At 65.6% G+C, this 13663-nt stretch overlaps 1 protein-coding gene across 1 annotated transcript in view; it reads right to left on the bottom strand.

The window, feature by feature from the left end:
* Positions 1 to 13663, bottom strand: part of HUWE1 (HECT, UBA and WWE domain containing E3 ubiquitin protein ligase 1) — a 63739-nt gene that overhangs the window by 2279 nt on the left and 47797 nt on the right. Inside the window, 19 exon segments of the mRNA XM_068178683.1 lie at positions 37 to 218; positions 292 to 409; positions 1330 to 1435; positions 2563 to 2850; positions 3603 to 3743; positions 3823 to 3940; positions 4759 to 5004; positions 6086 to 6253; positions 6854 to 6941; positions 7541 to 7668; positions 7745 to 7947; positions 8322 to 8454; positions 8612 to 8768; positions 8851 to 8957; positions 9387 to 10020; positions 10374 to 10941; positions 11540 to 11642; positions 12228 to 12516; positions 13348 to 13559. Coding sequence (XP_068034784.1) covers positions 37 to 218; positions 292 to 409; positions 1330 to 1435; positions 2563 to 2850; positions 3603 to 3743; positions 3823 to 3940; positions 4759 to 5004; positions 6086 to 6253; positions 6854 to 6941; positions 7541 to 7668; positions 7745 to 7947; positions 8322 to 8454; positions 8612 to 8768; positions 8851 to 8957; positions 9387 to 10020; positions 10374 to 10941; positions 11540 to 11642; positions 12228 to 12516; positions 13348 to 13559 — 3989 coding nt within the window.

Here is a 13663-nt window from a genome sequence, read left to right on the forward strand (position 1 = left end):
AAACGCCCCCAGGACCCCCCCAGGTGCCAGCCCCACCTGTATGGAGTTGCCCTGGTACTTGTGGTACTCAGTGTTGGCCTTGAGGTCGTCGATGTCGATGGTGGGCAGCCCCGAGATGAGCAGCTCCAGCTCCTGCTCCGTGAAGATGGAGATGAGGCGCTTGGGGATGATCTCGTAGAACCCTTCCAGGAACGCCGCCAGCTGCTTCCGGATGGCGCCTGCGGGATTTTGGGGGGGTCAGGGGGGTCCCGGGAGCCCCCCCCGGAGCCGCCCCCCGGCCCCGATGCTCACCGGTCATGCGCATCTGGCACACGAGGTGCACGTACTCCTTCTTGTTCTCCTCCGTCACCAGCACGTTGGCCCCGTTGGGCTTCAGGTCCCGCACCTCACACACCCCAAATTCCTGCACCTGGGGGGGCACGGGGGGGTCAGCAGGGCGTGGGGACATCCCTGAGCCTCAAACACCCCAAATTTCCATACCTGGGGAAACTCAAACTCCCTGAATTTGTGCACCTGAGGGGGGGGGTGGGGACACGGGGGGGTCACCAGGATGTGGGCACATGGGAGGGGGGACATCCCTGAGCCTCAAACACCCCAAATTCCTGCACCTGGGGGGGCACGGGGGGGTCAGCAGGGTGTGGGGACATCCCTGAGCCTCAAACACCCCAAATTCCTGCACCTGGGGGGGCACGGGGGGGTCAGCAGGGTGTGGGGACACAGAGGGGACATCCCTGAACCTCGCCCTCCCCTGCGGTCCTGGAGATGTCTGGGTGCTCTCGGGGGGTCCCAGGGAAGTCCTGCTGCTGGTTTTGGGGGGTCCCAGTGCCCTCAGGAGTTCCTGGGGGGATGGGTGGGGTGCTGGTGCTGATTTTAGGGGTCCTGGTGCTCTCAGGGGGTCCTGGTGCTGGTTGTGGGGGTCCCAGAGGGGTCCTGGTGCTGGTTTTGGGGTCCCTGTACTGGTTTTGGGGTCCTCAGGGGGGTCCTGGTGCTGGTTTTGGGGTCCCTGTACTGGTTTTGGGGTCCTCAGGGGGGTCCTGGTGCTGGTTTTGGGGTCCTGGTACTGGTTTTGGGGGTCCTGTGGGGATCCCAGTGCTGGTTTTGGGGTCCCTGTACTGGTTTTGGGGTCCTCAGGGGGGTCCTGGCGCTGGTTTTGGGGTCCTGGTACTGGTTTTGGGGGTCCTGTGGGGATCCCAGTGCTGGTTTTGGGGTCCCTGTACTGGTTTTGGGGGTCCCAGGGGGGTCCTGGTGCTGGTTTTGGGGGTCTTGGGAGGGTCCCAGTGCTGGTTTTGGGGTCCCAGTGCTGGTTTTGGGGGTGCCGGGGGTCCCCACCTCGGTGCTGAAGGTGAGGTCGTAGCCCAGCGTGGAGACGTCGTTCTCCAGCAGGTACACGAGGCCCTGGTAGAAGTGATAGTCCTCGCTCTCCATGTCCGTGTACCTGGGGGGGCCAAAAACGGGGGGCAGCACCCCAAAAATGGGGTCAGAAACCACAGGGAGTCCCAAAGTGGGGTCAGACCCTGACGAGAGCCCCAAAAATGGGGTCATACCCTGCTGGAGAGCCCAAAAAACAGGGCCGGACCCTGCCAGGAGTCCAAAATCCCGTAACTGCAGTCTCACACTCCTCTGAGGGGGTCCAGCACCCCATAAATGTCGTCCCACAACCCTCTAAGGGTGTCGAGCACCCCCACAAATGACTCCAAAGGACTTCTGAAGGGTGCCCAGTACCCTAGAAATAACTCCAGCACCCCACAAACGCAGTCCCACACCCCATAAATGCAATCCTACCCCACTCTGAGGGGCTCCAGCACCCCACAAACAGCTCCCACACCCCACAAACAGCTCCCACACCCCATAAACACAGTCCCACACCCCACAAACAGCTCCCACACCCCATAAACACACTCTAAACCCCACAAACACAGTCCCACACCCCACAAACAGCTCCCACACCCCATAAATGAAATCCTATCCCTCTTTGAGGGGCTCCAGCACCCCATAAACAGCTCCCACACCCCACAAACAGCTCCCACACCCCACAAACACACTCCCAGCCCCCACAAATACACTCCAAACCCCACAAACGCAGTCCCAGCCCCCTCTGAGGGGCTCCAGCACCCCATAAACAGCTCCCACACCCCACAAACAGCTCCCACACCCCATAAACAGCTCCCACACCCCACAAATGAAATCCTACCCCTCTTTGTGGGGCTCCCCCACCCCATAAACAGCTCCCACACCCCACAAACAGCTCCCACACCCCATAAATGAAATCCTACCCCACTCTGAGGGGCTCCAGCACCCCACAAACAGCTCCCGCATCCCAAAAACAGCTCCCACACCCCACAAATGAAATCCTACCCCTCTTTGTGGGGCTCCACCACCCCATAAACAGCTCCCACACCCCATAAACATAGTCCCACACCCCACAAACACAGTCCCAGCCCCCTCTGAGGGGCTCCAGCACCCCACAAACAGCTCCCACACCCCACAAACAGCTCCCACACCCCACAAACACCCCTCCCCGAGTCTCCCACCCCCCCTGGGCCGCCGTGGCTCGCCCCTTACCGCACGGACTTGCCCAGGATGTGTTTGTAGAAGGAGCGGGTGAAGTAGCACTCCAGCAGCCGGTTGTCGTAGACGGCCTTGGCCACGATCCTGCCCACGAACTTGAAGTAGCTCAGGTGGTTGGGGTTGCAGTGGGACGAGGGGTTGATGGTGTAGGTGACGCGGTCGCCGGGCGAGGTGCGGAACAGGGCGTACATGGGGTTGAACATCTCGCGGGAGATGATCATGTACCACTCCCGCAGCAGCCCCCCGGCGTCCTGGCCCTCCTCGCCCTCGAACACGATGTACCTGCGGGGCCATGGGGGTTAGGGGGGGTGGGAGAGGGGGTCTGGGGAGGGTGGATGTGGTTTTGGGGGGAATTGGAGGTGGTTTTGGGGGGAATTGGGGCATTTGGAGGAGTTTTTGGGGAGACTTTGGGGGGAACTGGGGGGTTTGGAGGTGGTTTTGGGGGGAATTGGGGGGAACTGGGGGGTTTGGAGATGGTTTTGGGGGGAATTGGGGGAGAACTGGGGGGTTTGGAGATGGTTTTGGGGGGAATTGGGGAGGAACAGGGTCGTTCTGGGGGGAATTGGGGAGGAACTGGGGGATTTGGAGATGGCTTTGGGGGGAATTGGGGCATTTGGAGGTGTTTTTGGGGAGACTTGGTGGGGAACTGGGGGGTTTGGAGGTGGTTTTGGGGGGAACTGGGGGTTTTGGAGATGGTTTTGGGAGGAAATGGGGGGAACAGGGTGGTTTGGAGGTGGTTTTGGGAGGAATTGGGGAGGAAGAGGGTGGTTTGGAGGTGGCTTTGGGGGGAATTGGGGGGTTTGGAGGCATGGGAGGAGGGTGGAGGGCGTTTTGGGTGGGTCAGGGGGTGTTTGTGAGGGGGTTCTGTGGGCGTTTCGAGGGCGTTTGCAGGGCTGGAGAGGTGCTCTGGGTGTCCTGGGGGTGTTTCAGGTATCCCAAGGAGTGTTTTGGGTACCCCAAGTGAATTTTGAGTGTCCCAAGGGATATTCTGGGGTGCCCAGGGGGATATTCTGGGGTGTCCCCGGGGTTCTCACAGGCGGTTCTTCATCTCCTCGGGGGATTTGCGGTGCAGCTCCCGGTACGAGTCCTCGAAGACGTGGTCGCGCCGGACGTGCACGGCCATGTCCTCCTTGCGCAGCCCCTCGTCCAGGCGCTCCAGCTCCTGCCTGAAATACCTGGCCAGGGCAAAAAGGGGGTGTCAGGGGCTGTGGGACCCCCGGGACCCCCCCTCCTGGGACCCCCCAGGCCACGCACTTGCGCTTGACGTCGAAGTCCAGCACGCGGATGTAATCGACCAGCACGGCGAAGGGGCCGTCGGCCAGGTGCGTGGTGGACTGCCGCAGGATCTGGTTCAGCACCGTCCGGTGGGTCTCTGGGGGGAGGGAAAAGGGGTTTGGGGGTGTCCCCAAGCAGGGGAACCCCCCTCGTGGAATGCCCTGCGGTTGCGGTCCCGGAACGCGCCGTTGGCGGCCCCGTTCTTGGCTCGCACCGACCTCAAAGTTATGAGGGGGTCAAAAATCCCCCAAATTCACCCTCCCCGAATCCCCCCTTGCCAAAGACTTGAGGAGCCCAAAAATCCCCCAAATTTTCCCTCCCCCAAAGCTTTGGGGCTCCCCCAAATTCCCTCTTTCCAAAGCCTTGGCGCTCCCCCAAATTCATCCTCCCGAAGCTCTGGGTTACCCCCAAGCAGCTTCCCAACGTCCCCAAAACCCCTCTCAAATCCCCCCAAACTCCCTCCCCACACTCCCAGTCCCCTTCCCCACACCCTAAGCTCCCCCAAAGCCCCCAGACACCCTCCAGGCTGCCTCCACCCCCCTCAAAACCCTTCCTAACCCCTTCCCCACTTTCCCAATCCCCAAACCCCCATCTGGTGCCCCCCCACAAAGCCCCTAAAGACCCTCCAAGCTGCCTTCAGCCCCCCAAAAACACCTCCTCACATCCCAATCCCATTCCCTACATCCTAAGTTTCCCCAAAACTTTCCCCAAAGCCCCTTAACACCCTCCAGGCTGCCTTCAGCCCCCTCAAAACCCTTCCCAAATTTCCCAACCCCTTCCCAACCCCCTAAGCTCCCCCAAAGCCCCTAAAGACCCTCCAAACGGCCTTCACCCCCCCCTAAAACCCTCCCCAAGCCCCTCCCCACACTCCCAAAGCCCTTCCCCACTTTCCCAATCGCCGGTGCCCCGGCTCACCGGCGAAGCGCAGGAATTTCTGCGTGTCCGGGGGCAGGCTGGCCGAGATGTGCATGGCCGAGGGCTCCCGCGAGAAGAAGGGGTCCAGGGCGGAGGGGGTGGCGGGGGTGAGGGGCGCGGGGGACAGCGGTGGTGGCTCGTCCTTGATGTGTGCCAGCTGGCTCTCCCGCGTGTCCCGCACCGGCGGGCGGCTCTCGCGCTCCGTGGCGTGCACCAGGAAAAACGCCTCGACGGCCGGCTGCAGCACTGCGGGACAGGGGTCAGCGGGCGGCGCGGGGACAGCACGGGGATGAGTGGGGACAGTGGGTGGTGTGGGGCAGGGGGACAGAGCGGGGACAGAGTGGGGACAGTGGGTGGTGTGGGGCAGGGGGACAGAGTGGGGACAGAGTGGGGACAGTGGGTGGTGTGGGGCAAGGGGACAGAGTGGGGACAGTGGGTGGTGTGGGGCAGGGGGACAGCACAGGGACAGAGTGGGGACAGAGTGGGGACAGTGGGTGGAGTGGGCAGGGGGACAGCACAAAGTCAGCAGGGGTCATGGGACAAGGGACAGTGTGGGGTCAGTGGGGCGGGGGACAGGGACAGCGTGGGGTCAGTGGGCACAGGGACAGTGTGGGGTCAGTGGGGCAGGGCACAGGGACAGTGTGGGGTCAGTGGGGCAGGGGACAGGGTGGGGTCAGTGGGGCGGGGCACAGGACAGTGTGGGGTCAGTGGGGCGGGGGACAGGGACAGCGTGGGGTCAGTGGGCACAGGGACAGTGTGGGGTCAGTGGGGCAGGGCACAGGGTGGGGTCAGTGGGGCGGGGCACAGGACAGTGTGGGGTCAGTGAGCACAGGGACAGTGTGGGGTCAGTGGGGCAGGGGACAGGGACAGTGTGGGGTCAGTGGGGCGGGGCACAGGACAGTGTGGGGTCAGTGGGGCGGGGCACAGGGTGGGGTCAGTGGGGCAGGGCACAGGGTGGGGCCAGCGGGAGGTGTGGGACGAGGGCAGCGCGGGGTGAGTGGGGTGGGAATGGAACAGGGGGACACCAAGGGATGGAGGTGGAGGGGAACACCCTGGGATGGGGAGGGGGACACACTGGAACAGGGGAAGGGAACATCCCAGAACTGGGGGGATCTCCAAGGACGGGGGGAACGCTATGGGGTGGATGCGGGAACACCCCTCGATGTGGGGAGAACAGCCCGGAACAGAGGTTCCAGCCCCCTCTCATGAGGATTTAGGGTCACCCGTGTGGTTTTGGGGCCCCTCTATAGACCCCAGCCCACCACCCCAGGATTTAGGGTCAGCTTTGCGGCTTTGGGGTCCCTCCCCGGGATTTGGGGTGACGCACCGAGCACGGCGTGCTGGTCGTGGGACTCCTCGAGCTCCTTGAGGCACTCTCCCAGCATGTCCCACAGCTCGTCCAGGCTCAGCTGCTCGCTCAGCAGGGGCAGCTCCGGGGGCCGCTCCTCCCGCTCCCGCTCCCGGTCCCGGTCCCCGCCCTGCGCGGCCTCGGGGCCTGGCGGGGGACATGGTCAGGACGTCCCCGCGTGACCAGTGTCACCTGGCCAACCAGCGCCACCCAACCCAAACAGTGCCACCCAACCAGTGCCACCCAGCCTGGCCAGTGTCACCCAGCCTGGCCAGTGTCACCCAACCTGGCCAGTGCCACCCAGCCTGGCCAGTGCCACCCAGCCTGGCCAGTGCCACCCAGCCTGGCCAGTGTCACCCAGCCTGGCCAGTGTCACCCAACCTGGCCAGTGCCACCCAACCTGGCCAGTGCCACCCAGCCTGGCCAGTGCCACCCAGCCTGGCCAGTGTCACCCAGCCTGGCCAGTGTCACCCAACCCAACCAGTGCCACCCAACCCAACCAGTGCCACCCAACCAGTGCCACCCCACCAGTGTCACCCAACCCCACCAGTGCCACCTGCTGCAGCGATACTGGGATGGCCCTGCACCAGCACCAGCCCAGGAGGGGGGATGAGCCCCTCGGTGGCACCGGGGGTGACTGGGTGACAGTGGGCCACTCTGGACGGTGACTGGGTGGCACTTGGGAGGTGACTGGGCTGCACTGGGTGGCACCGGGCCGTACTGGAGGGTGACTGGGGGGGTTCTCACCCACGTCCTGCGGGGCGGGCGAGGGCTGGTCCACGTCCATGGGCGACTCCTCGCGCCGGGGGACGGCGTCCGCGGGCCCGGCCTCCGACTGGGGGGGACGGCGGTGGCTTTAGGGGGCCAGGAGCCCCCCAGGGGATCCCCCCAGAGCCCCCCCGGGCCGGGGGGACCCCGAAACTGGGGGGGGAGAGGGGGCTGGGAGCCGCGGGGGGTTGGGGGGGGAAGCGGGAGGGGAATGGGGAGAGGGAGGAAGAGGAGGAGGAGGATAATGATGAAGACGGAAGAGGATGAAGGAGGAGGATGAGGATGATGAAGAGGAAGGTGAGGATGATGATGGGGACAAGCAGGACATGGAGGGAGAAAAGCTGTGGGGGAGTGGGGGCAGGAGAGGAGGGGAAGAGGATTAGAAGGGGATGGGAGAATGAGGATGAGGATAGTCAGGGATGGCAGGATGAAGGAGCACAGCAACAGGAGGAAGAGCAGGGCAGGAGGAGGATGATGAGGGGGTGAGGATGACGAGGAGGAGAGGGTTGGGGAGGCTGAGGATAACAAAGGAGGAGGTGAGGATGATGAGGAGGAGGAGGGCCGGGGAGGCCGAGGATGACAAGGAGGAGGCCGAGGAGGCCGGGACAGAGCGCACAGGAGCAGGAGGAAGAGCAGGGCAGGGTGGAGGAAGGCGGCCGTGCTAACCGTGTCTCCCTGCTGCCGCCTCCGGGCCCTCTGGCCCTCACGTACCATTTGTATGATGGCGTCGGCCTCGGCCTCCAGCTGCCGGACGGCGGCCTGGATGCTGCCGGCCGCCCCCAGCCCCGCGGCGCCTGCGGGCACAGCGCGGTCAGCGGTCAGCGCGGGGAGCGGTCAGCGGTCAGCGGGGGCGGCCGGAGCGGCTCTTACCCAGCCGGCCGGGCTGCTTGGCCTTGCGGTGCGCCCGGCGCGTGTCGTCGCGCAGCTGGATGATGACCTGCAGCACGCGCAGGAAGAAGCGCTGCGTGGACGTCTTGGAGGTCAGCACGGACATGGAGGGCAGCTGCAGCTCCCGGCCGCCCAGCGCGCGCTTCTGGGACGCCACGATGACCACGCTCTCGGCCGTGTCGAAGCTGGGGGGACAGGACAGGGGTCAGGGGTCCAGGGGGAGCAGAGGAATGGCGGGGACAGCAGCGGGGACATGGGGGAGTGGGCAGTGGTCATCAGCAGGGACGACGGGGAGCGGTCATCAGTGGGACCAGGAGGAATTGCAGGACAGCGGTCAGCAGCGGGGATAAGGCGGAATGGCAGGGACAGTGGTCATCACCAGGGACCCCAGACAAGGACAGGAAGGGTCAGTGGTGGCCAGGACAGGGACAGGAGATGCCACCGTGCTCAGGACAGGGACAGGAGGTGCCACCAGTACTCAGGACAGGGACAGGAGGTGCCACCGTGCCCAGGACAGGGACAGCAGCCATGCCAGGCCCCAGGGTGTGTGGGCACTCACCGGCTCTGCATTTTGCCCTTGAGCTTGGCGCTGGGGGGCTGCTCCTCGGGGAGCCCCTCGGGGGACGGAGCCTCGAGCTGTGCCCGCCGCTGCTGCTCCAGGTTGTACTCACGGAGCTCGGCCAGCAGTGTCCCTGGGGGGTGCCACAGGCTGGGACCCCTCTGACCACCCCCACTGACCACTGGGCACCCCCCACTGACCACAGGGCACCCCCAGCCCACCCACCTGGGACCCCTCCACTGGTCTGGTGGCCCAAGACCACCAGACCCCTCCAAGACCCCCCCCCTCACCGATCTGGCGGCACAGGGCCCCCCCCAGCTGCCGGGCCCCGCTGAGCAGCAGCCGCAGCACCGTGTCCCTTGTCCCCGCGTCCCCCCGCGACAGCTGCAGCAGGACATTGGCCGCGTCCTCCAGCCCCTCCTCCGAGCACGAGTGTGACGTCAGCACCTGGGGGTGGCACAGGGCGGTTGAGGACACCTGGGGACAGCAGGACACCCCCCCCCCCGCCCAGCCCGGCCCCCCCTGGTACCTCCACGGAGAGCTGGAGCTGGCTCTCGGTCAGGCCCGTGGCCGCCAGCCGGGGGTCGGGGCCACCCTCGGGAACCTTGGCAGGGGACTTGGCGCTCTTGGCAGGGGCTGGGGACAGCGGGGACACGGTGGTGGGGGTGGTGGCAGTGGGAGGGAGATGCCACCGAGATGCCACCCCACCCAAGCTGCTCCCTGTGCCTGTTGTGACCCCCCTGCGTCCCTGTCCCCACGTCCCGTCCCTATTGCCGCATCTCATCCGTGTCCTATCCCTGTCCCCAGCCCTACGCTCCCACCCCTGTCCCCATCCCCTTCCCCATTCCAATGCCCTCATCCCTGTCCTCATGTCCCCACATTCCCATCCCTGTCCCCATCCCCTGTCCCCATCCCCATCCCCTGTCCCCATCCCTGTCCCCCTGTCCCCATCCCCCGTCCCCATCCCTGTCCCCCTGTCCCCATCCCTGTCCCCCTGTCCCCATCCCTGTCCCCATCCCCTGTCCCCATCCCTGTCTCCATCCCTATCCCTGTCCCCACACTCACCCGCGGTTCCTCCAGCTGTGGCCGCTCCTCCTCCTCCTCCTCCGTTGCCCCCCTGTCCCGGGGGGCTCCCGGGCGCTGCGGCCGCCCCCGCCCCCGTCCCCGTCCCAGCCCCTCCAGCGGGCGGGGCGGGCGCGGGGGGGGCGGGGGCTCCGTTCTGGGGCGCTGCCCCCCCCTCGCCGGCCTTGCCCCCCTCGGGGAGGGCGATGGAGATGAGGGACAGGAGGCGCAGCAGCTTCTCGGTGAGGAGGGGGCTGCGGCGGATGACGCCGTGCGACAGCATGTTCATCAGCTGCCCCAGCGGCGACGCCTCCAGGCCCCCCCCGGCCGCCTCGGGCTCGGGGCCGCCCCCGCCGCCCCCCGCCCGCGCCGACCCCTTCCCCTTCCGGCTCACGTTCATGTTGTCCAGCTTGACCAGCAGATCCCAAAAATCGGTGGACAGCGAGCCGGATTGGGATTGAGGGGGCAGGGCTGGGGAGGGGGCGCCGGTGGGGGGGGGAGGGGGTGGGGGTGCTGGTGGGGTTTGGGGGGGTGGGGGAGGGCAAGGGCTGCCCCCCGATTTGGGGGGGCCGCGGTCGCGCTCCGGGTCGGTGGCGGGGTCTCGGCCTCGTTGTTGGGTGAAGTGGCTGGGGAAGACCTGGCGGGGAACACGGGGGTGCTGAAAACACCAAAACCACCCCAAAACCACCCCAGAGTCCCCCATGCCTCCCACCCCAGGAGGCCTCAGTCACCCCCAGGCCCCACACAGGGTTTGGGGATCCTCCAAAGATCCCCTAACCACCCCTTAACGTGGCAAAAAACCTTCAAGGAACATCCCGGAAACCCAATAATGGGCTCTAGTGTTCCCCAATTTCCCCCAAAGCACCCTTTAACATACCAAAAAACCTTCAAGAAACCTCCCAAAAACCCAGTAATGTTCCCCAGCTCCCCTAAAAGAACCCCAAACGTGCTCCAGCACCCGCCCCGAACACCCCCAGCAGCACTCCCCACCTTGGCCAGCTGGATGAGGGTGTCCAGCACGTGCCGGCACACCACGGGCGCGGCCTGGGGGTGGATGTGGACGGCGGAGCCGGCGGCCGCCGCGTGCTTCTCCGTGTGCTTGCGGCCGGGCACGCGCTGGATCTGGAAGATGTTGGTCCGGCAGCCCAAGGCGGCGTCCATGGACACGGACAGCCAGGACAGCTGGCCGGAGCTGCGCGACTCCATGCGGTGCAGCAGGTCCAGCCCGCGCGGCTCCGCGGCCGAGCCGGGCCCGGCACGGCTTCCGCCGCCGCGGCCGCGCGGCCGCTCCTCGGTGCCCGGCCCGGGGGTCCCGCGGGGGGTCTCGAGGCACAGCTCGCTCTCGCTGCTGCGCTGCAGGATGGACAGCAGGCTGCGGACCACCCAGCCCCGCGTGGGAGCGTGGTAGCAGAGGTTGCGCAGGACGCGGTGCAGGCGGCTCGTGTTCAGCTTGGGCTCGTCCACGAAGAGCAGCACCAGCAGGCAGGACAGAGCCTCGTGGTCCAGCAGCAGCCGCCCGCGCAGGCGCAGCAGGCTGTCCACGCTGCTGCCCGCCGGCCTGGGGATGTGTGACAGGCAGGAGTGACCCAAAGTGACCCAAACCAGAGCACCAAACCAGCCCCAGACGGACCCCAAACTGACCCCAAACTGAGTGCCAAACCAGCCCCAGACTGACCCCAAACTGAACCAAAACTGAGCAAAAAACCAGCCCCAGACTGAACCCAAACTGAGTGCCAAACCAGCCCCAGACTGACCCCAAATGGAACCAAAACTGAGCACAAAACCATCCCTAGACTGACCCCAAACTGAGCGCCAAAACCAGCCCCAGACTGACCCCAAACTGATCCCAAACTGAGCGCCAAACCAGCCCCAGACTGACCCCAAACTTAGCGCCAAAACCAGCCCCAGACTGACCCCAAACTGATCCCAAACTGAGCGCCAAACCAGCCCCAGACTGACCCCAAACTTAGCGCCAAACCAGCCCCAGACTGACCCCAAAGTGAGCGCCAAACCAGCCCCAGACTGACCCCAAACTGAGCCCAAACTGAGCGCCAAACCAGCCCCAGACTGACCCCAAACTGCCCTGTCCATGCTGCCACCCACTGGCCTGGGGGGACAGCCGAGACTGACCCCAAAACGACCTAATGACCACTGACCTGCTGTGGGTGCCAGTGCCCCCCATGTGGAAGGTGCCTCCCCTTTGCACCGCCAGCCGCGTGTACTGAACGCCCCGGTTCCCGCTGAGCCGGCTGGTGAACGCTGCGGGGACAGGGACAGGACACCGGTGTCACGCAGCAGAGACACGGCATGGACTGGGGACAGCGGGGATGTGCCACACAGCAGGGACACGGCACGGACTGGGGACAGCGGGGATGTGCCACACAGCAGGGACACGGCACGGATTGGGGACACCGGGGATGTGCCACGCAGCAGGGACACGGCACGGACTGGGGACACCGGGGATGTGCCACGCAGCAGGGACAACAGGGATTTTTAACACACTGGGGATGTGCCACACACTGGGGATGTGTCACACACCGAGAACACGTCACACAGCAGGGACACCGTGGATGTGTCACCCGTTGGGGATGCCAGGGCCATGTCACACAGTGGGGACAGGGGGAGACTGAGGGAATCAGAGTGGGGCCACAGGGAACGGGGGCTGAAGGAATTGGGGGGGCAGAAACAATTGGGAACACGGAGGGAACTGGGGGGAGGGGGCAGAGGGAGCTGGGGCTGCAGAGAGAATTGTGGAAGACACAGGGAAGTGGGGGGGACACAGAGGGATTTGGGGGGACACAGAGGGATTTCGGGGGGCAGCAAGACAGGCCCCCCCTCCCTCACCGGGGCTGCGCAGGATGGCCGAGAGCGCCGAGGTGCTGGAGTGGCCGAAGAGGCGCTCGTGCATGAGCTGCCGCTGCCGCGCCTCCTGCTCGCGCCGCAGCGCCTGCGCCTCGGCCGCGATGTCCGGCGGCATCACGGCCAGCACCGAGTCCTCCATGTCCTCCAGCACCGAGCGCCGCAGCTCGGACGGCAGCGTCTGGATGAACGTCACCGGGTCCATGGGCGCGTCCGAGCCCGTGGCCTGAGCCAGCTCCCGCCGCTGCTGCTCCGCCCGCTGCTGCGCCAGCACCTGTGGGGGACAGAGCTGGGACACGGCCCGACCGGACAGGGCCCGCGGGGACACGGCCCGAGAGAGCATGCCCACATGGGGACACGCCCCAAAGAGGTCACGCCCTGAGAGACCACACCCTGAAGAGGCCACGCCCTGAGAGACCACACCCTGAAGAGGCCATGCCCTGAGAGACCACACCCTGAAGAGGCCACACCCAGAGAGACCACACCCTGAAGAGGCCACGCCCCAAGAGACCACACCCTGAAGAGGCCACACCCAGAGAGACCACACACTGAAGAGGCCACACCCAGAGAGACCACACCCTGAAGAGGCCACACCCAGAGAGACCACACCCTGAAGAGGCCACGCCCTGAGAGACCACACCCTGAAGAGGCCACACCCTGAGAACCACACCCAGAGAGACCACACCCTGAAGAGACCACACCCTGAAGAGGCCACACCCTGAGAACCACACCCAGAGAGACCACACCCTGAAGAGACCACACCCTGAAGAGGTCACAGCACTTTGTGGACATATCCAAAAGAGGCCACACCCTTACCGGGACACACCCCAGAGCAGCCACACCCCGAGGCCACACTCCTAAGGGGACATGTCCCAAAGAGGCCACACCCCAAGAGGCCACACCCCTCAGGGGACATGTCCCAAAGAGGCCACACCCCATATATACCCCAAAAAGGCCATACCCCCATGTAGACACACCCAAAGAGGCCACACCCCAAGACACCACACCCACCCTTTAGCCCTACCCCAAAACCACACCCTTCCCTTAGCTCCACCCCAAGACCACACCCAACCCGTAGCCCCGCCCAGACCACGACCACACCCACCTCCTCCTGGATGGCCGGGGGCAGCGCCGCCAGGAACTCGGGGCTGACCTCGGTGAGGCCGGGGTTGGCCACCACGGGCGGGGCGGGGCTGGCGGCGGGCGGGGCCCGCGCGGGCGGGCGGATCCCCAGCTGGTTCTGCAGCACCTCCCGCCGGATGTCGTCCGGCAGCGCCGCCAGGAACGACGGGTCCACCCCCTCGGGAAGGCTGATCCCTGTGAGACGGTGGGGACACGTTGGGGACACCCCGGGGAATGGACTGGAACCTTCTAGGGATGCCCTGAAAATCCCTGGAACCCCCAGGGATGTCGCTAAAAAC

This window comes from Anomalospiza imberbis, unplaced genomic scaffold (genome assembly GCF_031753505.1).
Source record: "Anomalospiza imberbis isolate Cuckoo-Finch-1a 21T00152 unplaced genomic scaffold, ASM3175350v1 scaffold_52, whole genome shotgun sequence".
Lineage (NCBI taxonomy): Eukaryota > Metazoa > Chordata > Aves > Passeriformes > Viduidae > Anomalospiza > Anomalospiza imberbis.